The sequence below is a fragment of the Tyto alba genome, unplaced genomic scaffold (assembly GCF_018691265.1).
Source record: "Tyto alba isolate M040663 unplaced genomic scaffold, T.alba_DEE_v4.0 Super-Scaffold_1000006, whole genome shotgun sequence".
Taxonomy (NCBI): domain Eukaryota; kingdom Metazoa; phylum Chordata; class Aves; order Strigiformes; family Tytonidae; genus Tyto; species Tyto alba.
Window position 1 is genome coordinate 32,503,906 of NW_024881272.1, and position 26,678 is coordinate 32,530,583.

Genomic DNA, 26,678 nt, shown 5'->3' on the forward strand with positions numbered 1-26,678 from the left:
ATGAGGAGGCAGTCATTATCTGAACGTTACATAGAAAGGAAGAAAAGCAGCATACTTTATTCTCTGTCTTTTTTACTGAAAATGGCAACAAACCTCTTATGCACAATTTTTATACTGGGTTGTCTACTTTGAATTTTGTAAATACGTTTTTTTTTTTCCTTTTGCTTTCAGCTGACTTCAATAAAAAGCATTTTTAAGGCAATTAACAAACTTCAAGGTACTCCATCTGTAAAATAAAGTGATCCACAAAGCCAGGGAACTGGAACACTTTAGCAATGCTCCAAAAAGTAACAGAATATGCCTTCACTTAGCTAACACTAGTTGGTGTGAGAGCTGGTAATGCTGGAGTCAGAGAGGAAAAAGCTTTTCTAATCACCTCGCTTAGCCCAGAAGGCTTTCTGGCTGGCGGCGGAGCAGGGGGAGCTTCGTGATGGTGGGGATGCAGTTTGACAGAAGAATATTTAGATTCATTCTGTCAGTCCAGGTGAGTCATACCTTGAATAAACCCCATCTGTTAAGGAAGGGCAAGGGAATAATCAAGAAAACTGTGACTTTAAATTGCAGCTGTTCAAGACCCGATGTTTGCCCCTGGAGCTGTGAGGGCTAATTACCCTGCTAGGATCTCCATGCTGCCAAGAGCAGGCTGTTACTAATACCGAAGCCAAGTCTGATATCTCTGTTTCGTGCCGTGCTGCAGTCAGCAGTGGGGGACCTACCTAAACATGAGGACTGATGTGACTTCTGTGTTACTAAACAAACAGGTTCTCCTTTGGTTGAGCTTTCTTCCCTCCCTCCCACCTCAGTTATATTTAGATTCAGGCAAAAATAACTTCATCAGCTGTAGACAGCTGAGGTCTGAGCGACTTTGTAGACAGTCATCAAGTGTAGCTAAGACTGAAGCTGTTTTAGTGGAATATGCTTACCTTGTAACTACTAATGAAAAGCAAGATATTGGCCTCAGGAGGGTTTCAGCAATATATTGGCTATAGATACTGTTGCTGTTAAGTCTATCACATTATGAATGGAACAATAGAATGAAAAATGGTAATAGAAGTCCTAGGTTTTTAATCGTGGCTTGGGTATTGTAGAGGAAAAGTTTGTGGTTGGGAGAGAAAAAAATGCAATCACTTCTTAACCATTACCCACATTTATAAAACAGAAGGCAATTTAATGACAGAGTGGTAAATGCAGTTAGCTTGAAATTGTGAGGAATTGCTTTGACTCTTGGTTGGACAATGTTAAAATGAAGTTGGTGGATTCATCATAATTCCAGAAGGATGTTAGCTTACAACAGTGTGAAAAAACCAAACTGCTTTGTACACAAGTTATCGCAAATGGGAATTAGAGTAGTAGGTTTTGCACATCATGTATTTGATGGATCCTTGGCAAGGGTTTAGCCGACTGTACGGCTAGCTTGCATAGCAGTGCCTTGCTTGAAGAAGTTGGTGTCTTCCAGGAGTGTAAATCAGCCATAAAATTCAAGCTAACAATATACAAAAGCAGTAGGACATGTCAGAATGGACTTCAGGAGTATCTTACTTGCTGCTGGTTGAAACCACTGGCTTTTGGCTTCCTGTGTCATACGCATTCAGGATCTCGTGCATTCTTTATAGCCTGTGTTATGCACTGTACACTGTAAATTTTCATATTTTTTTATTTAATAAAATAATGAGAGTGAGAGAGTTAACATTTTAATATGTAGTTCTGTGTTTTATTATTCCCTCTAAAATGAGCATGTATACTTTTTGAAAAACTTTGGTTTGCTTTGGCATGTGATTCATAGAAGCATGGCTCTTTCTATCATTCTGACTTAAGTCATATATTTTTACACTAAACATCTTATTACCTTAGTTTTATTATTTCAGAATCAAAGGAGAGCTTGCAAATGTCTATGACTGCAGACCGAAGGAATGTTAATGAATAGTGCCATTGAATTTTCAGGTTTTAGCTTTTCTGATCTTAGAGAATATAACTGTAAGCAAAAATATTATGCAAGCTGAATAAAATTTAAATAAATAAGGACCAGATGTAACTATAGGGGCCTATAAAATGTAATACAAATATTATCCACTTCCTTAAAATAAATCTGTATTTTAGTATGAAAAATTATATTCATATTGATGTTGTGGATTAATCTTTTTTATGAAAGTTGGCAAGTGAACACCATCTCTTGCAAGGGCTTGTTCTTAAATGGGAAACAGACCTTTTGTTTTGACCTTGAGTAGAGAAGTTTTTCAGTATCATGCAATGTAAAGCATTTTTACATTAACACGGTAATACATTTTTACATTATATAGCCTGTTTTATTACAGTAGTGTTTGGCTTAGGATTTTGGGTGCCTGTTAATGGTTTGTGAATGCTAGCAATTGCAAAATATTTGAGTGTTAGAAGGAGGTATGTGCAGCACGATGCATTAGATAAAACCCCTTTAAGAAGTCAAGTGATTTGCTTGGAGTTGACCTTCAGCTTTTGTTGCTGAACCGTTATCTTTTAGATTCCATTTAGCTCTGCAAATGGAAGATCATAGATCATAACATAACTGTTGTAATTTCCTCTACCTGCAAGTAACCAGCAGCTGGATTTATTTTAACTACTGAGAGATTCATATATGGGGCTAATTCTTCAGCGAAACACACTGTGCAACTAGTTGATTTCTACTTTATCTGTGAACCAGCCTGTAAAAATGAAATGACAATTTTACTACTCTGGACAAAGTATTATAAGAGTTGAAAAGGAAATAACTAGTGATATTGTACTTACTCTGGGAAAGAGATAAATCTGTAATCCTGCAGTCAGCAAAAACCCTTGTAGCTTTATCTTTAATAAATGCTAATTTAGTATAACATTTGTAGCTATGTAGGAAATTTGTTTGAAATGTGTAATACTAGCTTAGGAAAACACGACTTGTCGACTAAATCAAAAAACATCTTTTCCTGAATGTTGTTTTATATGTAAGTTACTTTTTTGCTTCCTCAGGAAAGTACTCTAATCCATGCAGACAGCTTCCTTTCTTACACCAAATAAATAATTATGGTTAATGGTAAGATTCATTCACCTAACTACAGACCAAACTGAGATGCAGGCACATAAAACTCATGTAAGTCCAACATGCCCTACCTGTTTTCTAGCACTGCCCAACCACATAAGTTCCCAAAAATCTGGTGTCTTTGTTTTGACCTGGACTTTCAGCATCGTTGTGTGTGTGTGCTCAGAAGTGTCTGTTCTGGGGGACAGGCGCCTTTTCCCCATGTAATGCATCCTTGCTCCAGGAGAAATGGCTGGTGATGCTCTGCTGGTAGAGGTGGCCTTCTAGCTAGAGAGCAGAGCTATGGATCTGGTTTCTACTCTCAGGACTGTTTGGGGGATTTTGAGTCTCGTGATTACCGCCTTAAAATGTACATCTTGGAAAACATTGGCCTGGGATTTTCAAACAATTGGTTTCTTACTAAATACCTTACGCGGTGTCATTCTGTGCGGATGATTATTGCAGTCCTCAGTGCGTAGTGGTTCACCTTACTTCTGTGAAGTGCCTTTGATCCTATCAAAATAATGGCTGGATCCCATAGGCTGAAATAGCACAGCAAAATAAACTCCAATCAAAGTTAGTATTAGCTCAGTGAAAGAAATAGCTTGTTGTGGGTGATCTGCAGTAGTTAAGGACTATTCAGTGCTAACTATGCAAGAAGCCTCTTTACCAAAATTCAGACATTTTTCCGTGTCAAATCCAGCTAGCAACGGGTATGTGGGGATTTCTCTGCTCCAGTTCTTTCAAAATCTCCCCCTCTTACACACTGATCCACCTTTTATCACATGATAGAACTTCATCAGAATATCCATGGTACTTAACGTTTGAGCCTCCCTCATGCCTTGTGTCCTTTTACTCCCTCGCCCTCCCGGCATTTGCAAATAACAGTCTGGGGGCTGATTTTCAGTGGCAAAGGACACCTGTGTTGAAAGCTGCTGCTTGTCCTTCTGAAGAACAGCTGCAAAGAAGAAAAGAAACACTGGAGACTGGCTCAGAAGCTATAAACTTGCAGAAAATGTGTGAGCAGTGCTAGCCTAAAGCCAGACAGCTTGTGAGACTTTCTCACCACTGTTTATGGTCCTGCAGGCTTTTAAGGTTCGCTTGGTCAGTGATTTTCCTGAATAGGAAGCTGACTTTACTACCTCTCTCCCAAAGGCTCAATCAAGACGGTGCTATGTGGTCATTGCCTGGGGTCTCTGCCATACCAGTTCTTGACATTTAAGATACAAAGATTAAGCTGTCACTCTTACTGAATTTAATTCTTAACGTTCGCATTTCTATTTGTGCTCTCTGCTGATGGGTGAGTGTGATATTCTTCCCCTACTGGGTCTCTGAAGTTGTTATAAATCAAGCAGAAAAAAAATAGCCATGGCTTGGAGGGGAGTTGAGATCCGATTCCCCCAGAGTTCAGGGCTATTCCCCTCCCACAGATAGAAAGCAGTGCAATGTAGATCATGCTGTGTATGTTTTACAAATTGTGTTTCCCATAAGTGGATTCTGAGGTTGGGTGCTAATTTTCTGGAAGGTTTTGTTGCCCTCACTGATTAGTAGTCATTCGCTCTGCACCAACGTTGTTCTTCAAGGTGTCAACCAAGAGGCCCTGTGAACTCTTCTACTTCTCTGCCTTTTCTTCCACAACCTCAAACTTCATTTTGTTGAAGTCAGTGTGAGAGCTGTCGCTCGTGTGCCTCCCCTTTGCTCAAGAAGACTGTGCAGTCCCAGTGGTATTCTGCTGCTAAAGCGAGGGCGAGGGGTGTAGCTGTCCCACAGCTCAAATCTGAACTTCACAGAATACCATCTAATACGCTGCGTGGCAGGTTTAGTGAGCCTTACCGCTCGTTAACAGATTGGTGCACATCATATACGAACCTGGTATGCTCTTGCCATGTTTGGGAACTATTCTGGCTTGCAGGTGATTTATTTTTTTTAGCCATGCAGTATAGATAGTATGAGTGCATTCCAGCTTCATTTCGTTGGACTTCAGGCCCTTCAGTAGCCTTCAGTATAAGAATTATTCAGCCTAGGATGGCAACCTCAGTAGTAGCAGACAAACTTCCTTCTACTTTGTCTTTCAACGTTTTCATGGTTGGATAGTCTAAGTTTACACCTGCAAGCATGGACTTTGTTTAGCATAGGAAAACGCTGTTTATATGGCCTGGCTTGTATTTTACATCCTTCCGTCCCATACAAGAAATGTTCAACTTTACATTAATTCCTGATTTGTGTAGTGGTCTCAGACTATTCTTTGTCAAAATATACAAAGATTAAAGCTCCAGTTTGTTCAACAGATTTGTAAACCTCATGAAGTATGTGCTTTCTGCAGCTGGATATCTTTCTTTAAACAACCGTTTTCTTGATATGAGAGTGTTTTTATTTCCCCCTTCTGTATGAACAGTTTTTGTGACTCTGCCAAGCTCTATATCATGGAGTGCCATAATCTATATGAAACTGATAGTGAAAGGAGATGGGGAGGGATGGGAGTGAAAATCTGTCCAGAGTCACCATGAATTCACAATCTCTAGTTGAACATAAACAGTGTTTTCCCTTCCTCCCTCTCTATTGATTGATGGATTTTGAACTGCTTAGGCCTTGACTTCTCGAGATACCAAACATGCAACTGAATTTGAAGCTAGTGAGCAGGAGCTGCAGATGTTCAGTAACCAAACCACATCCTTTAAGTAAATGCTTTGGATTGTTTTAGTCATGATGGATCCTATTTTTTTATTGAAGCACCGAGAGGGGTGTTACAGCTTAAATCCATAGCGTGTCAATATAGTCATTACAGGTTAGGGCATGCTTAGATGGTCGGAGTGTGACATTACATCTCATTACTGCATAAACTTCCTTAAAATATTGATATAATTAAAAATGATCAATAACATCGGTAGTTTGTTTTTAGTGATTTGTCACAGATGATCAAAACCAAGAGTCTTATCCAGATCCCACTAGATCCAATGGAAAAAGTTTACTTCTGGGTGAAATGTACCTTGACCTGATCCCAGAAGTACCAGAGGAAAGATGTCTGTTTGTCATAGTTAGCAAGCTAAGGAAGGTACAACTCTCACATTTATGTGTATGAACTATTTAAACATCTTTACAGTAAATTGTGGACACGTTGCTTCATTCTGTTTTTAATCTATTTGATAAGCCTGATTCTAATACATTACTTTAAAAAACAAAACAAAACAAAAAAACCCCAACAAACTAGTTAAGAAAAACAGTGCTTTGGCAGGTCTGTGAGATGTTTCCTTCTTTGGGGTAGGCACAGACCGAACAGGAATGTACCTTTTCATGCCATATGTATTTTTAGTTCTAGGTCTGGCTTCTAACACATGCAGGAACCACAGTGTAATACTGAATCGTTGCCTTTTCAAATAGATGATGCAGATTGTTCAAACTGATAACATTCGGTGGTTCCTGAATCTGAGCTTTAGGTATGTGCAGTTTTACATTTAATAGTGCGGTACTGGGAGAAGATGGTAACTCCATTTGACCGTTTTTAAAGCAACTGCAGATGGAAAACAAAGAAATGTGGTTGAGAGCTCCTTGCTTGGAGGTTAGGAAATATCAGAATACAGTCTGAAAGTGTTTGATTTGGCCATCTCGTGCACATGCCCAGTCTGCTGTTACATGGCCACATTGCCATTTTGCTACCAAACTTTGTGTTCATCCATCCACTGCCCTGGTGTGTCCTAGCTGAATGATGCTGTCTTAACAAGCTGGTTGATATTTGGTGTAATCTCATTGGCTGCTTCTAAGTGCCTTCCTTTGTAAAGTGTTTGAAAAGGTAAAAGTGTGCTGTGGAAGTTCTAAACCACAGACTCAGCTTTTTCTCAAAGTTACCCACGATCAGCCTCAGGTGAAAAAATATACATCACTGTCACCCTCCTGGCTTTCACCCAGGTAAAAGTCTCTTGTGTTGACTTAGAGTTACACGATCATTTTTACAACAAAGGTAGCCCCAAAGAAAAACCAACCCCAAACCCAACCAAACAAAAACCCACAACAACCAAACCCCCACAACTGAAAGAAGATCTAAGGCATGTAGCAGAGGATTTTGGCAGTACTGCAGAGATGGATGTGCACGTGTTACTCAGTTCCACTGGTAATACTCAGTTACTTCAAGAAAACCCTGCAGTTGCCAGTGGTGTGTATATATATATATATTTCTTTTTTTTAATCCAACTGTTCTTTTGATTTTCTTAATTACCTTAGTATACTGCTTATAGTATTTTGCCTTCATTTATGTAGATTGAAATCTTTTCTCCCCATCTGGGATGCTTGTATCAGCTGTAATCCATTTGCGATTAAAATCCTTCAGGCTTTTCGCAGTGACTGGTGTATATGTATCAAAGAGGAAGCTTGTGACAGTGGTGCTGTGCTCCAGCAGCAGCAGAGCGGCTGTAGGAACAAGTCCATATCACTAAATAAGGTGTAGTGGGAATGAAAAGGAATAACACTCTCAATGTTGTCTTGATCAGAGCGTTAGCTTAAGGGCATTTGAGTTTTCTCCCTGTTCAACATGCACCATGTGTGCTGGGAAAGGGATCGCAAGGCAACACAGAGGGGGGGAGTTAACTTGGTGATGAGAGCTGTAGTATCTAACAGTGTTTTCAAAACACGAAGGTACTTTGTTCTGCCCCAGCAGCTATTTCCTGCTCCTGCTCCAGGAAGGCGGTGCACAGCGGGGCTCGCACGCTGAGAACCTCGCCGCCTTTTGTTGCAAACGCTGCGGAAAGTCTCCTCTTTGACTCGTACGTCAAACTGGTGAAAGAACTTCACAACCGTAGCGTTTTTACAGGGTGTATTTGTCTGAGAATGGGTTATCCAATACCTACATACCTAATTGAAAATTAGATCCGTTTCAGAGTTCGTAGCGAAGCCGGTTCTGTTCTGAGGCTGGGTGTTTGCTGGTGACACTGGGGAGAGGAGCACATTTTGCACAGTGAAGTGGCCCATCCTGCTAGCTGTCGGGACCACGGCTGAAGCACTGTAGCAGGATGTTCACCTATTTGTTTCAGGAAAAAAAAAAAAAAAAAAAGAAAAAAAAGAAACAAACCAGAACAATGCAAAGGGAAAACACCAGCAAGAGAACAGTATGTTCTTTGTAATGCTTTTTCTTTGGGGACATCTACTGCTGGCAATAAGATTAAATCACTGAAACCTTCCCTGAAGCTACATCTGCCACTGCCTACATTTTCCAACCTCAGTAATAAACTAACATTTGCCATTGTTCGTTTCTTCTGGATTTCATTTCTTACAGATTTAACCAGCGCTATTTACCACAAGGCATTCAGTTCTTGCTTAAAGCTGAGATCTATGCCAAGTCCCTAAAAATATTCATAGCTCCAAAGAATCTGGTTTTAAATAATATCATAAAAAGTAGACGATATTAATACAGTGGTTCACACTGAGTTCACATACTGCTGATGCCAATGTCTAAAAGTGATGGAAGCCTAAGAAGCTCTAGACAAGACTACCATGAAATGGTGAACAAAATCTTTTTTACCTTTTTACTAGAGATCTGTCTTTTGATTATGGCAGCAATTTTCTCATCCCAAAATATTAAAAAAATTATATATAAATCTGTGTTACAGTCTTGCTCATCCTGACCTGGAGTGCTGTGCCTTTTTACTGCGGAGCTGTGGGCTGCGTGGGGTGCCAGTTTGCGGGGAGTTTGGGAGGGAGAATTCACACCACCCCCTTATTCCCACAGGATGCCATAGTGATCCATGAAGTTTATGAAGAAGGAGCAGCAGCCCGAGATGGCAGGCTTTGGGCCGGCGATCAAATTCTGGAGGTAAATAAGTCTCTCCGTGTACGTACTTGCTTGTACCTTTGTCGTGTATACTTGTATCCAATGCAGTGTAGGTTTCTTGTAGGGGAAAGAGAGATCATTGAGTAGGACCTGTACCTGAAGCTTCTTCTCTGTCACAAAAAACATCCTGACAAATTCATATTTCCTTATATATTCATATAAACTGAAGGTACAAATTGAGAATATATTAAATTTAATCGAGCAAGGCAGTTCTGGAATTACATAGTTCAGCTGTCATGTCCAATAGCTCGGTATTATTCATCTGTTTAATCTTTCATTCGGAGGCCTGCGCGACCGCCGCCGCTCTGGTATCTCAGCGCTGCCCGCAAGCGAAGTGCTGAGCAGGGCAAGCGCAGGGCGGGAAGGTGAGGGTGGCCCCAGCATCCCTGCCAGCATCCCTGCCCAGCATCCCTGCCAGCATCCCTGCCCGCATCCCTGCCCAGCATCCCTGCCCAGCATCCCTGCCCAGCATCCCTGCCCAGCATCCCTGCCCAGCTTCCCTGCCCAGCATCCCTGCCCAGCATCCCTGCCCAGCTTCCCTGCCCAGCTTCCCTGCCCAGCTTCCCTGCCGGCATCCCTGCCCAGCTTCCCTGCCGGCATCCCTGCCGGCATCCCTGCCCAGCATCCCTGCCCGGCTTCCCTGCCCGGCTTCCCTGCCCAGCATCCCTGCCAGCATCCCTGTTAAAAACCCCGCGGTGCTCGCCCGCGGCGTTGCCGGGGGAGCTACCGGCTCCTTCAGGCCACGGTTGATACAATTGGTGAACAGACAGAATTACTTCTGTGAATAAACGTAGTGTTTTTCCCGCAGGCAAGCATGGAAATCGAGGAGAGAAAGGGTTAAGAAAGAAGTGTTGGCTTGCAAATAAAACTTGCGTCAGGCAGGGGTTCAGCGCAGCTGCTTACAGTGTCTCGCTGTCAGATCAGGACAAATTCCCAGCATGGCCATTAAGGCTTTGGTGTGTAGGGTTAGAAAAATAGCGAGGGGTACTTGGGGAGTTGTCTTTACAGCTCTTGCATTGAAAATATTTTTTTTAGCGTTAAGGCTGAATGTTGTTTTCGTTTTATAAATAACTGTGTATTAACAGAGCACAATAATTAGGGGATAAAAATGGGGAAGGTTAATTAATTCTTCTCTGGCCAAACAGGAAAGTGCTAATGTTTGTGTGCCATAATATTGTTATTGCTTCAGGTTTTAAAAGCCGTACTAATGAATCAAAAAGATGACTCTGAATTAGTTTCAGATTAGTATGATAAAGCACACGTAGATGCCTGTGTCAAAAAAAGAATACCGATGCAACATATAAATAAATGTGTGCAGAATTAGTACAAAAGAATATAATTATTGTAGACTAGGCTTAATTATCTTAATGTAAAAGTAAGTATGATTATAACTTTGCATATCTATAAATACTGAGAAATATTTTCATTGCCTTAAAACTTACTATGTTGTGTAAGTGGATTAACATTGTATTGTTATTCAGTTACAGTTCATACTACTTCCTAAAGAGACTTCAGAAATATTTAAGCATTGATATTTTTTGGTATTAGGAAATAAAAGATGATTTTGTCAACAGAATATTGGCAAACACCTTAAATGTTATCTGTGGATCAGGCCTGGCAAAATCAGGAGTTTAAGTTTCAAGTTGCAGTATTTTTTTTTTTTATATTTGAGCATTCAGTCAGAACTTCTTGTTCTATCTGATATTAAAATGCTGAAACATTTTCAGATTATTGTCAGAGAAACGTAATTGAGTGCTCCAGGAGCGGTCTTGTGTGCCATCTGTTGGAGCAAGGGAAAATAACCATTTGATACGTCCTGCCTGGGCTTTGCCACCGGCATTTGCTAATGTTTCTGATTCCTTCTCTCTTTGGCTTGGTGGTCTTGCGAAACCAGGGGAGAAGGAATCTGAGCAGTAAGAGATACAGGAAGCTCAAAGGAGCACATCCCACTTTATCTAGTCGTAAGAACGAAGCGTTGTTTGAGGTTCCAGCATTTAAAACACCCACAAAAGTTACCAGCCAAAATGTTTTGATGATTGTGATTTACTCCAGGCAGTGGCACAAAGCACTGAACTCGCGCTCCATAGGAGATCCAGGAGCTCGGCGCTCTGGAAAAGGGAGCACTAAATTAGAGTGCCAAGGCGTGTCAATTTGACAAATTTGTCCTGTCACACAAGGGTAGGGTGTGATGAAAAGATCGTTTATACATGTCATTTGGAAAGAAAACACTGATTATTTCAGGTGAACGGGATTGATCTGCGGAATGCCAGCCATGAAGAAGCTATCACTGCGCTGAGACAGACGCCCCAGAAGGTGCAGTTGGTTGTTTATAGAGATGAAGCACATTACAAAGATGAAGAAAACTTAGAGATTTTCTATGTAGATATACAAAAGAAAACAGGCCGAGGACTAGGGCTCAGCATAGCTGGAAAACGGTAAGAGCAATCTCTCTGATCAGACTGCACTTCAAATGAGAAATATTTTGCTTTTTGCCACATGAACAACCGTAGCTATTAAATAGAATAGGAAAGAAAGGAGAAGCTGTGTAAGGGGCGGAATTTTATATCTAAACATCTTCAGGGATGCCATGGGGCTGTGTGGTCATGGCTCCTCTGTCAGAACAAGGACATACCTGAAGGCAGCTGCTGCTCGGAGAGAGTTCCTGGCGTGTGGCACGAGGCGGCTGCCCCGCTCGGATCGAGGGTGGCCAAGGGGACACGTGCAGAACTGGGAGCTCACTGGTCTGGTGGCTTCAGCATAGCTGTGTCTCAGGGCTTAGAGGCCCTAACCAGGGCTTTTCTGATTTCAAAATGGGGGGAGAAACCTTCCTGTTTCCAAATACTGGGATATCCCTTAGAAAATGGATTTGTGAGTTCGATCTAGCTCCTACTCAGGGTCAAAGGGACCAATGTCAGTAGAAGAGAAGAGGCTGGGTTCGACCCAAATCCTGTGTGATCTCAAAGTGACTGTACAACACTGTAGACAGCAGTTCTGCGAGTACAGAGCAGAATCTGAGGTACGGTGGTAGGTAACAGCTGCTTAATGAAATGTGACTTTTTACTGATATATTTCTAAACCATTGCTATTAGATCATTTGAACCAGAACACTGATAGATTTAATCTGTTAGATTAAATCTTCTGCTAGAAGAGATTTACGGCATGACACTGTTGAGCACTCATTCAGTGTTGGAGCATAAGAATCATATGGTTGCTCTTCTGTACTGCAAAAAAAAAATTATTTTCTCCATTACAAATCATCATGTCATTATCTTGACTGCGTATGGTCAGTAAAGTTTCAGCAGCAGTTTTTTACAAGAGTGGCGATGTTTAACCCAGGTGTTGTGAGCAGATTGTGGGTTGGGTAATTAATTTAGTTTATGTAAATTACCCTACAGATGGTAATCGCAGTCTCCAGCCCTCCCGCGTTTGCTTTAGTGCAAAACTTCCTGTACTACTGCTAAGTGCTTCGCTTGTGGAGATTTCCACCTTGGAGGTAGCCTGATTTCTGAAGTCGATTAAACGGTACCCAGGTGTAATTCAGGTTCTGAAGTGTCGTGTTGTTCGGGATGAAGAATACCAAATGCCAAATCTTGGCATTGCAGCTGGCACCAGCTCACACCATAGCGAGCCATGGGGCCAGCACAGAGGGGTCTGCAGCCTCTGGGAGGGGGATCCCCTGCGAGGAGGCTGGAGCTGATAAATAAATAAATACGTTCCCGTGGCCTGCTGCTCTCTCAAGCCTCGCTGCCCGCTGCAGGCGGACAGGCACAAAGCTGGATTTTCTGCTGCATAACTCACGTGCAAACTATAAAAGTCTTTTCTGCAGACTTCTCCCTGTTCTTCTGCTGGGGGCCTCTGGGCTTGTAGAAAAGAAACTGAGCTGAACCTTTAGGGGGAATATAGGAAAAAAAAAAAAAAGTCTGAGGCTACATAATTCATATCAGGCACATCAGGAGATAGTTTAACTCCATCTTAGAGCCATCCTTGACTTTTTACTCATAGAGGCGGTATTTTTCATGAATCTTTATGGATCACACAGTCACAACTAACAGTTCAAGGGGAAAGACAGCATTAAATATAGCCAAACATGCCTTGGTTTTAAAACTCATAGATTTTTTTACACTCAAACAGTTGAATGGGGTGTAAAACTAGTTCTTCCACTGCTCACAGGTTTCTTTTAATATCTCTGAAATGCAAGTAATCTAAATTGGTCTCCCAAAGAATATTGGATTGTGTAATTAGCCATATGCTTCTTGCATTGTTAGAAATGGAAGTGGAGTGTTTATCTCTGACATTGTTAAAGGAGGAGCTGCAGACCTAGATGGAAGATTAATTCAAGGAGATCAGATTTTGTCTGTAAATGGAGAGGATATGAGAAATGCCTCACAAGAGACTGTTGCCACTATACTTAAGGTGAGTACATAATACATTTTAAGGTATTGAATTGCAGTTACTGACACTGTGCAACGTAATTATCCTGAAGTGCTATTTACACATACACAGGACAGTTTGAACTGATTACCGAGACAGGAATTTCATCTGAAATAACTTGGGGATATTCATTTTAAATAATTTCTCCATGTATATTTAGAAGCGGGATGATACGAAGTGGGAAAACAAAGGCACATGCAGTGTTTAGGCATTTATTTGAAAATGCAACTATATTTCATACGTTAGAAAAATATTTGGAAACCTGAGAGGCATACAAATCAGCACTGAAATAAAATGCCTTTGGCTTTGTTGTACTTAACCTGCAGCTATAAAATGGCAGCTCAGTTCTGTTTCTGCACAGCTTTCTGTCGTACGGGAGTGATTTTGTACTCTGAAGTTGTACAGTCTGGGAGAATTTACTTTTTTTCCGTTATAAAAAGTATGTGGCTGCTTGAGCCAGAGGAGAGGGCAGGGGATGGCCTGGCTGCAAGTGCCTGATGTTGGCTCCTCTGTACAGCTCCTGAGCCCAACAGCCTGTACCAAGGATGAAAGGACGGGTGGGAGTGATGCTACAGACCCATTTCTATTCAAAACTGCATCTGGAGACAAGGGGTTTTTTCCTGCCATCACCACTAGTGTTTCTGCATGTGTTTTCTTTCATTCTTGAAGGGAAAGGCTAATTATTTCCTTGTTTTTTCCATTCAGGGGTTGGTACCTGGCCAAAAGTTTACCTATTTAAGAATTGGAAATTGGTGATGTGAGGGTATATTATTAAGTTGGATGCATATGTGTTAAATTCACCCTTTCCTGTAGCATTTTTCATCTGAAGTGTTTATCATGAGTAATGTTTGTGGCAAACATCTGTTAAAGAGTTGGGGGCTTTTTGTTTGTTTTTATTGAGTAATTGGCCATCTACAGTTTGCCAGTAGGAAGATTCATACTGACTTCAGCAACCAGGATAGACCTAAATCCAGGGACGGGCACTTTTTGTATTGTCTGAATACAAATGTTAACATTTTGAGCATTCCTTGTGGTTTTCTTCACGGAGTTGTGGTGCTGAATATAAACATAATTCTCTCCAGGAGAGCATGAAATATTAAATGTCTACTTAAATGCTGTACGTTGTGTTTTTTTCCCCTAGTGTGCCCAAGGCCTAGTGCATCTTGAGCTTGGGAGATTGCGAGCTGGATCATGGCTATCTTCACGGAAAACATCCCAAAACAGTCAGGTTAGTGACAAATTCATATGTGTAAATTGGAGCTGTGACAGGCAGGGCACGGGGACAGTGCGCAAACTTGCACGTGAGGCTCAGTCCTTACACAGATGCTTACTGCTGAGGATGTGGAACAAAATATTACATTGCAGTCATTTTCTGTGCCAAACTGCAAAGTAAGTGTCATGCTGAAATGCTGATTAAAGAGAAGAGCTAGTTAATGTATTTTTTTGGTTTAAGGAGTGTCTTCCTGAGACACACCAGAAATATGTGATATGTTTCCCAGGCGATGATGCCCAGAAATTTTTTTAGACCTACAAAAAATGTTGAATGTATTTTCTGCAGCTGTTTTGTCAATCAAAATGAGTTAATGAAACTGAACTGTATCTTTGCCTATCTTATGGCAGAACCACATGAGAGCTGCTTTGCTCTCAAAGAAAACACAGAGCAATTTCCTGCTTCACTTGCTTTTTACCTGAAGCGAGGACAACAATTCATTTTTCAATCAGTGCAGGGCTTTTCCCCTCTCCCTGCACCCCCAATCAGCTCAGACACTGATACAGTTAGTATTAAAGTCCGACTACTGCAAGGGAGAAAAACAAGGCAGGATGACTTAGAAAACTTTTTTTAATGGATTTTCCTTCCGAAGGCTGACTGCTTTGCCATTGTATTTAAGTTGCCAGTGTCCCCGAGAGAGACAAGCTGTGCTTCACAGCAGTGCTATTGCTGTGGAATATTTTGCCCCATCTCTGCCCAGAGGCTGTCAGGGACCCGAGGGACATTGTCCAGGGGACATCTCCCACTGATGTGCGAGCAGGCAGGGGAGGCTGCACCCTGGTGGGATCCAGCCCAGCCGCCACAAATGCTAAAAGAAGGGCTTGGGTTTGGAAATGGAGAGGAGGCGGCTTAGGGCGGGATGTAGGTTAAAGCAGGAATGCTTTTAAGGAGGTCAGTAAGAGGGGAAGCTTGTCCTTGATGTCGTGCATGAACAACCCCAAAAGGGTGCCAAAATCATAGTCATGTGGCGTGATTTCTTCACTTTCTAAAGGCCAGCGGTGATCCAGCCCGCTGTCTGTGTGGTGAGGTGTGAGGGAGGGCTAAAGAGCCTGTAGCCATGTGGGAACAGCTGGGCAAAGCCCAGCTTTAAAAGTAATGACTAAATACCATCGGAGAAACATCTGCACTGCATGCAGCAGGCAAGGAGAAATGAACTAACAGGGGGAAACGATACTAATTGCATTAAATAAAGACAGCAGTCTTGGGTGTTGCTTTTTTTTTTTTTTTTTTTGTCATTGTATCAACATCTAGCCTAAGCAAGAGCAATGTAATCAAAAAGTGACAGCTAAAAATTATCCACCCAGTTTCACTGTGTAAAACGCATAGCTGAAAGGGAAGCAAAACGCCATAGTACCTAAGATGATTCTAGGTAGAAAATCAGATCAAACAACATCACAACATCATTCCCTTTTCTTCATAGCGTAAGAGGCTTCTGCAGGAACCTAGTAATTTCTGTATTTCTTTCAATACAAGAAATCTTAATTCCTGTTCTTAATGCAGAGTCATTTGAGAGTCTTCATCTCACTGCTCCTAAGTGACTTGGTGATTCTGAAAACTGAATAAATGTTTCTCAGCAAAACTGTTCCAAGAGTTATAAAAATATTGGCAGATAATACAGCAAATCAGCTTGAATGATTTGCACAACTGCGAGCGATGTTTTAGAAACTGCTGGCCAAGAGCATCCAGAACTTTTGACCTCACTTGGCTTTTTTTCTCGGTCCGTTGCATACCTTTAAGGGGAGAAACCTAAGTCTTGCGGTGCAGGACAGTGATTTCTTTCACACGCATTGCAAATTATGTTAACTGGCCCATGAATTGGCAACTAGAGGTGGAAATTGTGCTGTGCCTGTTGTTCGTCACTGACAGCTGCACACTGGTCAGTTAGGATAAATGCTGCCAGAGCTTTTGATTCACCGCCTAATGCATTTAGAGGGAGAAAGATCTGCTGTGGACAGAGGAGTATAGACCAGATCTGTGTTTTCTGTGAGGCAGCTCAGTTGAAAAGGTCTGGCCCTCGGTGAAACCTGTTGTTCAGACACACTTCCTATATTGATAATGATGTTTCCTCGAGGGGCAGAGTTTGAAGATAAAGCCAGATATGGAGATAGGGAAAAGGAGGGCTGGAAATGAATGGCCACAAGTTGGTACCATGCACAAGCAGCTATCTTCAGAGGCTCTCCCTTTTGTCAACTGTAGCACACAGGCATCTCATCCTGCACCTGGAATGTTACTCTGGAAATAAAAGCGGGTTTTTGGCCAAATGCAAGGAGCAGGGTCAATTACAGGACCTTGTAACCAGACAATATGTTGAGCTAAAATAGCAAAGCCTGTAGATGAGAGTGCAGTGTAACAAAGTGGGTGTTGGTGTTATCCCAGGCTTGTGTGAGAGGAGCCGTTCCGTGTCCTGCTGGGTGCCTCGTGTGCGCTCGTGCTGGGGTGAGGTGCCTGTGGGGAAGATGCCCATGAGCTTTACAGCAGCCACCATCTCCCCTTCTCCTCAGGTCCAGAGACACGCTGCGAGTAAGCAAAGGAGGGGGCTATTTCTATTTCCTTACGCCCTCCAGAGCAGACCTGTGCACGTAAGGGAGTAAAGTGCAGTTGTGTAGTGCTGTGAGCAGCGATATGGGGGTGCCCAAAACTCAGGGACAGATTTTGGTAGGTTCCCCCTTTGGAAATGAAGTTAGAGGGGTTTGTACTCGGGTGGCTGATGCGGTATTTCCAGTGTGGTTGGCACAGAGCACAGCTGTGCCTGTATGCTGTGGGAACTGGTTTAAAGTTAACGTTTGGGTTTGACTCATGGGTTTTGATGTATTTTTAGCTTCAGGCGAACCAACAGAGTGCCCATAGCCACTTCCACCCTGCTCTTGCTCCGGTCCTCTCTACCTTACAGAATTTTGTCAGCACGAAAAGATCTTCAGCAGATGTGTCTCAGAGAAACTCAGGTATAATCTGGGTGGCTGCATGTTATTTCCTTTATATCTGTGTTGGTTTAAAAGCAAAACTGAATACTTCATTCTAGTTTTCCTGCTCAGCCTCCCAGAAGACATACTACTGATGTTATAAGACCCAAACACTTTCCGGCAGATGACATAAAAATAATGTCTACTAGTAGAGTAATGGCTACTCTATTTAAAGTGCAGAATTCCTGTGCCCTGCTATTCCCTGACGCCCTTGTCAGAGGCTTAGCACAGGCAAGGTTCTCTCATTAGAAACGCTTTTCTCAGGGAATAAAGCTGCCACCACTTCATTTATACCTTTGTTGCTCTTGAGTGTATAAAGGGGTGTTTTGTAATGAGAAAGTCACAATGCCCAGTTTGCAATTTGCAGATTTAGCAAGTGCTAAATCTACAACCTGCAGTAGCTTGGGGAGAGCCTGCGCATTTGTGTGCTCTGACCTGCATCAGGTTGGTAACCTTTGCTCGCGCCTGACCATGGGCAGAGGTTTCTTCTGCCAGTTTGTATGCACTGGAGGAGGCGTGTAGCTTTTGGGGCAGCTTTCCCTGTGCCGTTTTGAAGGGCCCTGCAGCACTGAGAGTACGTCTGCACACCCTGATTCCACATCCCCGGGTCCGGGCTTCCCGCGGCCGCAGGCCTCGCAGCACGTCGGCATCCCTGCCGTGGGTACTCATAGCAGATATCTGCACAAGCACACGTGCATGGCAGTGAGAAATACTGATACGTGTGACTAAGGATCGCTGACTTTTGAAAGAGAGTAATTCTGCTTGCCTTCTAAAAGGTTCTTAAAATAATTTAATTGAAGCCGATGGAAATAGGGGTTGGTATGGCAGCGCCCAGGATCTGACTGCACCATCAGCCTGTTAGGCTGTTTAGTCCCAGTTCAAATGATTCCTTTGACGTGTCCCTTTTTTTCTTTTCTTTTACATATTTTGAGTACTTTTAAATGTCCTATGGCCAGATATATGTCAGCCAGATGTCCTGGCTCTCTATTGTTTACTAATAAAGCACAAATTAGCAGAGGAAATCAATGGAATCTCAACAGCCTCAGACCAGCCGTGTGCCCTACCCTTTGTGGTAGGGACACTGTGATTTATGAATAATAAGCCAATCTTTAATTGAGTGAAATGCACAATAGGGCTTTTCTTCAGGCCGGCAGAGTGCTGCTATTCAGTAGATTGCAGTGCCACTACAGTGGGCGTCACGGTGGCATCCGTCAGCCGGAGCGATTACATCCAAATTCATCTCTGGGTGAAACAGAACTCCCGTCCTCCTCACCATGAGCAGCACTGCCTGGTTTGGCACAGGAAGGCTCCGCTTCTGCTTGGTGATAACTCTGACTAGGCAGCAAGGGACCATTGTCACCTGACAGTGTTATCTCTTAATTATATTATCTCTTAATTACAGAAGCTAATTGTTTGTTTCTTTATTAGTAGGAGCAGATACGGGCCCAAGGACTGTGGAGATAACAAGGGTCAGTGAGTTATTTTCTATCAATTCAAAAAGCTGACACCTTTAACTGAAGTTGTTAGTTTTTGTAGCATTTCTCAGAAGTAAAATTGCAGTATTTATGTTTGCAATAGGTTGTTGGATGTAAACCTGCGTAAGGGGACCTGCACGGTGTGAGGGTGTGTGTGTCTGTCAAACCCATCTATTTCCTCCCTGTTCCCTAAATCAAATGAGTCAGTTATTGCTGTGCCCTGAACATTGACCTCTACAAGTCGCTCCAATTGCAAATGCCTTGTTTTGCTTTGTTTTAGGGACCGAATGATGCACTTGGTATCAGTATAGCAGGAGGGAAGGGAAGTCCGTTAGGAGATATTCCCATCTTCGTTGCTATGATTCAAGCCAGTGGCGTGGCTGCACGTACCCAAAGACTCAGAGTGAGTAGAGGGGTCCTCTCAGTATTTCCTTTTTCATCTGCCATGTGTCCCACAGAGGGGTCTCCAGCACTTCTGTGTATGCCATCACTTTGATAATGTCTCACAGACTACTCTTGCCTCTTTTTCTCTTAAAAGAAAACAAACAAGCAAACAGAAAAAAACAAAGCAAACCTGCTCTTCTCTTCCCTTTTTAATTATATTGCATCTTGGGATAATGGCAATCACTGCCCACGTGGAAAAAGTAACATTAAGAGAAAGAATATAAATGCTTTTGCAGTGGTCTTTGAATGTGTATGTTCATCCAGACCAAGGGAGGGCAGCAGCAGGCTCTCTGGAAACCACGGGCATTTTGGGGACTGCAGACTGGGCATCATTTAGAGCTCAAACCAGGTAGAAACCAGACTGGAAGTTAGTTGTTTGATCTTAAGGCCCTTATAAAGGAATACCAAAATAAGGCACTTACATCAAACCCACAGGATATGTGGATTTCCAGGAATGACCATAGTGAACACTTTGAATTTTGGAGAGAGTTTCCTGGAATCATTAGTATTGAAACGAACTTATTATCCAGATACGTAGGATTGCTTTGGCCCACAAGATTTATTAGTACGTGCTGCTACATTCTTGCCATGTCTCTAGTAGGATCACACAATAGTACTAAGTGCCAGGGTGAAGATCATTTTTATGTATAATAAGAAGAAATGATCTGGGTTAATTAGGTTAATATCAGAAGTGCCTGCTTTCCTATACTGCATTCAGCATGTGCATGCATAGTCTGTAAAAATAGGAACTTGTCTGCAGACACGGACACAAACAAATCCTTTCTGGATGGGAGGACAGGAGTGAAAAATCTCACTCTCTCTGCTTGCAAATGGAAATAGTAAAATGCAACCCATCTTTGTTTCTCTGATTGCATCGTTATTTTTAAAAAATCTGCATTGTGCTTGCTCTGAAGAATGGTAAATGATCACTGGCAATGCAGAATCCTCACAAAAGGGATCCTGCAAAAGAGAAGCATGACTGTGCAGTGCCAAGTTCACGAGGAATTTTAAGCATTCTTAATTTTAATTTTCCTTAATGCTAGTAATTTTCCATTACTGTTGTACTTTTAGGTTGGAGATCGGATTGTCAGTATTAATGGGCAACCTTTGGATGGGCTGTCTCATGCAGATGCGGTTAATCGACTGAAGAATGCTTATGGGAGCATTATCCTGCAGGTATGGTGATAAATTGAACATGCAGCTGCATGAGGATAGATAAATGGCATTCAGGAAAAAAAAAAAACCTAAGCATCACTGGCACAAGGCATCAGAGAATTGCAGGGTGCTTACTGATGGGAATTACATAGAATGAAAGCAAGAAATAATTTTCATTCAAAAATTCTTTATTGCCATTCATACAGGCTGTGAGCATGATTATATAAAAGCATAACAAAGAGAACAAAATAACTTGTTGCTACACATGATAAATCAACAAGCTTCCAAGTTTTTTTTTGTAATTTGAAGTAAACTAGGAACAAGAAATTACGTGTGTGTGTATGCGTGCATGCATGTGCCTAGGCTGTGACCAAACTGCCCACAGTGTTCATTTCCTTCTTCTTCAAAGGGGGAGAAGAAAGAAATGCTAGCAGCGCTTAGTAAAAATGATAGCATCACCATTCAGACAGTGCTGCTTAGAACTGATTATTCTACAGGTAATGAATAATAACACTCAAGAGAGAAAACAGTGTTATCGCTGCTGTGTTTATATGCTAGCGAAAAGGAAGACGTTCTGCCACTTTGGTTCTAATTGCTGCTTGCCAGTATATTCATCTTTAGTTTATTTTTATGTTTACACAAAGGAATGGGAAAAATACTTGCCAGAGAGAATTCAAAATACTACTCATTTGCAGAATTTTTGTAAGAATTGCAAAACAAGCTTAAGACGTACCACTAAAATCTACTCTAATTTTCTTTATCATCACAGCATATTGGATTGGAACACATCTTGAGAGATTTTTGCAAGCTTCTTGCTTGCATTACAACACAAGTGCGACTATAAAAAATGGGGGGGAAAAGGAAGAAAAAAAAAAAAAAGATAATGATAATAAACTTAGTTTTAAACTTGCTTATTCTTTGTTTTGTCTGTCCGTGAACTGCTGACCTGGTAAGTGATGAGCCAGTTCCAGAGCAGATGGTGTTATTTGTGTAGTTCCATTGAAGTCAAAGGAAATACACAGATATACACCAGCTGAGGATTTTCTGTTAAATTATAGTTATCATATTGTTACTAACGTTGAGTAATTTCACTTTCCATGTCAACAGTATTCCCTGAATAGAAAATGAAAGCTTGCTGCAGAACCCAAAATTGCTAATCTTGAAAGCTGTAATACAGCGTATTCCACCTCCTCATGTATTTAAAAATATTCCTGATGAAGCGTGCTGTCAGTTGGTTGGTCGCCTAAACAAAGAGATTCTTCTAGAAATGTCTTCGGGTTTGTCAGTTGACGGGTTTTCTTCCGCATTTTTGCTGTCTAGCTTAAAATGGGCTTAATACTTTTTACAGATGATACAGGTTTATTCCGATAGACTAGTCGGTGTTCCTCTATTAAACATCTGTTATGTGAAGGTGGGACGTTACATTTTAATGCCGGCAGGGAGTACTGTCGGAGCCCTGCCGTAAGCGTGGTGGTACGGTTACCTTACATGCTAACCACAGGTACTTCTCAATCACCAGATTGCTTTTTTTATTAAAACGGTCTAAATGGAATAATCCTATCATTGTGATAATCATGACTGATGTGTCATTAAGTAATTCTATTTATTATCAGGTTAGACCGCTTCATGGCAAACTGCTTTGAAAGGTCAGATAATTGCGTTCAGTGGTGTGGAAAGGCTTATTATCAGTACGTCCTGGGAAGGATGGTAAAGGAGTTTGCAAATGCTGTTTGCAAATGGGAGATTAGGGTCTCAGGGGAACAATCATCCCTTTCGGCTGTTTTGATGCTTTGGTTTAATTTAATTTCTTTTCTGCAGGTGTAGTAATGAGATAAGGGGAAGCTTTTTTACAAGGTTGTTGAACTCTGATACGTTCCTACTGCCAACTGAAGATTTTTGAATATAGATTTATTTTGCCCTCGTTTTATTTAACAACAAAATATGACAAATACTGGCTGGCACTCTTTCCCCTACTGTGATGGGAAGGAAAACTTAACGGTGTCTTTACTAGCTGAGCCAGGTGCAGCTATCTTGTCAGCCGGACCCCTTCATTTAGGGCATCTGAGAACCTGAGTCCTGGGATGCAAAATTTGCATGAGAGCTAATCTTCCTTCCTCAAAAATGCTACCACCCTCTTGGCTTCAAGTGATTAGAAAGAGGGAAATATTGTGGAAGAATTGTGAGCATTCATTTAAAACGAGGGATTTAATATAACGGATTTTTTATTTCGAAAAGGTACGTTTCCCTTAAGCCATGTTCACAGCAAGGAGTAGAAGAAGTACCTGTTAATTCTGATAAAATAAGGCCATAGATAGCTAGAAGAAATACTGAAAATATATTTACTGGGTATTTCTCACTGTCTCCGAGCTGAACTCCTGCATGGTACAGTAAACATCAAGCAGAGAAGAATATCTTATCACAAGGGGATGGAGTTAGGGGATAACTATTGCATGTAGTTGTTAGGAAATTGATGTCCTTTCAGCTGTAAATACTTAAAATCCAAAACACTTCATAGAAGTTTCCTCACCTTTTTTCCAGAAAAAGCAAAAAAAAGTAGAAGATCGGCATTCGATGAAAGGTTAAAAAAAAGCTAGAGTGGCCAGTGACACTTTGGGTTTAGTAAATCCCACTGGGCCTGCAAGCTGCAAGCTTTTATCCTTATGAGGCTAAATCCCCGTGGACAGCAAACCCCAGATGTTGGCGTGCAAGTGACTTTTCTCAATATGGCCATAGCTGGGTTTGTACCCAACCTACACAACATTGATATGGTTGCTTTAAAAAGCCTGAGCAAGTTTGCTGCCCCACCACCTGTGAAAATGTCGTTAACTCTAATTATTGCGTGGTGGTAATTCATGATGGTTTCAGAATACTACAGGAGCCAGAACTGGCAAATTTAAGAATCCAGTTTGTTGGATTCATGCTGGAAATTGCAGAAGAATTGAAGCCAAGGGTTAATTTTGTCCCTGCTCTGCAAACGAACCGGTCTGAGGTATTTCAGGGCCTTTGCCCAATAGACCCTTGTACCTCTGTATTTTGTTAAAGGCTAAGGTGCTCTCCGTGGGAGACCTTTACTTTCAAGCCCAATCCTGGACACTTTGTGTTGACTCTGAGACGTACGTATTTCCTTGACTAAGTAACCTCTTTCTCTGGATTATCCAGAAGGAGTCAGCGTCTGAGTGATAGTCAAGTAAAGGCAAGAGAAAGCTTCAGAGCAAAGTTTGCATTTAACCCCCAGAAAGGTGGCTACTATTAAGTCTGTTATTTGAAAGTATTGATTTAGTAGGACATTTTAGAGAGTAGGACTTGTATTTGAAATTTGCTTGAAAAAAAAAAAAAAAAACCAAAAACAAAAACAACAATTGATTTTCATAACGTGTCAGCTGTTTTCTGCATAATTAGCCGAGATATCTTTGGTATTGAGTGGACACACGTAGTATTTCATTGCATCCTTCTGTTTAGGTTGTGGCTGATACCAACATCAGTGCCATTGCTACCCAGCTGGAGAGCATGTCTGCAGGATGCAACCTTAACTCTTCCTCTGAGCATCCTTCTGAAGATCCCGAGTAAGTCTGTATTTAGTCTGCATAGCTGATGTGGATTTCTGCGTGCCATGCAAGGGAGAAGCCTAGGGTGGCGAAGGACATCTCTCCCATTGCTTTTCTTTCTAATCTTCCATTGCTTTTAAAATGAAAACTGTGACCTTCTCCAAGCTGATTCTGGACTTGTGTCCATCTTGGTGACAGAAATTGCTTGAGTAAATAAGCGTAAAATGTGTTTCCAAGAACTAGTTCTGGACATTTTTCAAAAAAATTTATCTCCTTTCTTTTCTAATATGTTATGCTGGCATGCTAGTTCAGCCCTTGTCTGTTGGCTTCCTTGCCTGAAAGGCGTTCTGGTCACAGCAATTTGAAATAATTTGTCACTGGCAGACTAAGGCAAGAGGTGTTAAAAAGCCTGGTATCAGAGACAAATGTTTCAAAACATGTCCCAGAACTCTCTTTGTCTTTTAAATCTTTTTAACTTTACAATTCAAAGAAGTCTGATTAAAAAATTTTCTACTTACAGCACTCTTCTGTAAGGTGATGGAAGTTAGAGATCTGTCCCTTCCATGGCCGTGCATCATTCCCCATCGTGTGCTTTTTAGAGCAGCTTATAGCATTCCAGTTATCATTTTGAAATTAATTTGATCTTCATTTTGGCTCATTAGCTTCATTATGTTCTTAATTTTTGTTCTTCAACTCATTATTTTAAGAAGCTGAGATGCAAGTTGCTACCTTACCTCAGGGGGCTTTGAGTATAAAAGTTAAACTATTCATGTTTCATTCTCTAGTCTTACAATGCAAGATACTGTTTTTATTGCTGCTCTCGAAGAATTGCTTACTTCACAAAAGGATTTGTATTCTCTTTTCATGGCAAAATATCAGGGAAATTTGAGTGTGAAAATACGAAGCAGAATTAGGTAGACATGCATTTGTTCTGTCCTAAAGAAATGGCTAGTCATCATAGGCTGCACCTTCATATAGGTGGCAAACAGCTTTTGTCCACAATAATTCTTTTTAAACAGGTAGAAATTACTTTTTCAAATTTGAGATGGATATATAGTTATGAGTGGTCTAAATTCCAACAAAAATCTTAGTCTGCTCAGTGGAGACAGTAAAAGCCCCTGAAGAGCAGGTTGGGGTCTAAGCAATGCCCTGAGCAAGGGGTTCTCTGGAGTCAGCCTCTGGGGTTACGAGGCACAGGGATGTCAGACAAATAGAAGGTGTGAGAAAACAGACCAAAGAGCCTGCAGTAGAGCTGAGACTGTGAACATGAGTGTTCCTGACTACACACTGTCTATGAGTCTTGTTCCTCTGAAGTCATAAAATAAAATTACGCTGTAAGGAAATCGTTGCAGTTGCCACTTACGCAGAATAAAGGTGACAGTTTGGCCAGTGAGAAAGCAAACTCTCCTTTACGTACGTCCAGCGGCTGGAGATGAGGGGAGTCTCACTTCTGCATCAGAGATAAGTGCTCTTGTTGAGCTCTTATTAAAAATAAGTATTTTCAAAGTGAGGAGGTGAAGTACACAAAACAGCATTAGAACTCCGGGCTGTGGAGGCGTGTGTTTCAGTGCAAGGGCAAGAGTCTTGGTTTGTGACCGTATGAAAAAATTCTTGATAGATAAATATCTCTGTAAGCATTCCTTCTGCATAAAGTGCCCAAAGACAGACATTGCTATTCTAAGTGATATTTATTGTGTTTTCAGAGCACCTCAGCCTAAGATTATTACTTTGGAGAAAGGCTCTGATGGACTGGGATTTAGTATTGTAGGGGGGTATGGAAGTCCCCATGGAGACCTGCCCATTTATGTCAAGACTATATTTGCCAAGGTATCTTTTTTTTTTGTTTTCTCCCTTTTTCTGTATTACCTTTAAAAATAAACGTAAGATTTGGCTTGGATAATATATTATGTAGTAGAAAGCAAAATGTACTGTCTAAGTACATTGATGTGAGTAAGTGGACCCAGAACTCACAGCCAGCTTCTCCGTTTACATTTACATTACTGATGGCTGAAACAAGACACTTTATCTCAGCAAAATTGCTCCGTGTACTTGGGGAACTTGGTTTTATACATTAAAATATTTATAAGGCAGTTTTATATCTCTAAATCTCGAAATGCCTTGCAAGAGGTATCAATCACTTTTCCCACTGTCCAGGAGAGCAGACGGTTGCAGAGATGCTGTATCTTTGTGGCTGAGCTTCAGCTACAAAAACAGCAATAAGCTCCTCTGCTCAGATAGCCACCTCAGTGAGGAAAAACACTGGAAGATGAAAACGCCGTGCCTTGTGTCTTGATAATGAATTTGCTTACGCATGGGTGCTGGCTGTAGTTGCTCTCCCTTGCTTCCAGCTTCTCTCTCGTGCCTCTCTGAGTGCTCCACTCCTGCGTGCTGGAGCCGCTCACGGCGCGACTGTCTCAGCCCGTCTCTGACCCCAACCCTGAGTGTCAGGGGAGGACTGGGGGGTCCCAGCCAGGTACAGCAGTGTCTCTGGCCACCGAGGCTGAGGAAGAAGCAGCCCAGCCCAACCTTGAGGCAGACGGCCCCAGAACGGCCAC

General features: G+C 41.7%; 1 protein-coding gene across 4 annotated transcripts in view; it reads left to right on the forward strand.

Annotated features, from left to right (window-relative positions):
* PATJ (PATJ crumbs cell polarity complex component) overlaps positions 1-26,678 on the forward strand; it is a 154,955-nt gene that overhangs the window by 124,419 nt on the left and 3,858 nt on the right. The window contains exons 35-44 of one of the 4 annotated variants that reach the window (XM_042806676.1): positions 8,742-8,825; positions 11,085-11,278; positions 13,109-13,256; positions 14,416-14,502; positions 17,363-17,486; positions 18,933-18,973; positions 19,260-19,382; positions 20,495-20,599; positions 24,038-24,141; positions 25,827-25,950. In XM_042806676.1, coding sequence (XP_042662610.1) covers positions 8,742-8,825; positions 11,085-11,278; positions 13,109-13,256; positions 14,416-14,502; positions 17,363-17,486; positions 18,933-18,973; positions 19,260-19,382; positions 20,495-20,599; positions 24,038-24,141; positions 25,827-25,950 — 1,134 coding nt within the window. The remainder of the gene's footprint in view (positions 1-8,741; positions 8,826-11,084; positions 11,279-13,108; positions 13,257-14,415; positions 14,503-17,362; positions 17,487-18,932; positions 18,974-19,259; positions 19,383-20,494; positions 20,600-24,037; positions 24,142-25,826; positions 25,951-26,678) is intronic. The other 3 variants (XM_042806687.1, XM_042806695.1, XM_042806699.1) reach the window with 3 other exon arrangements.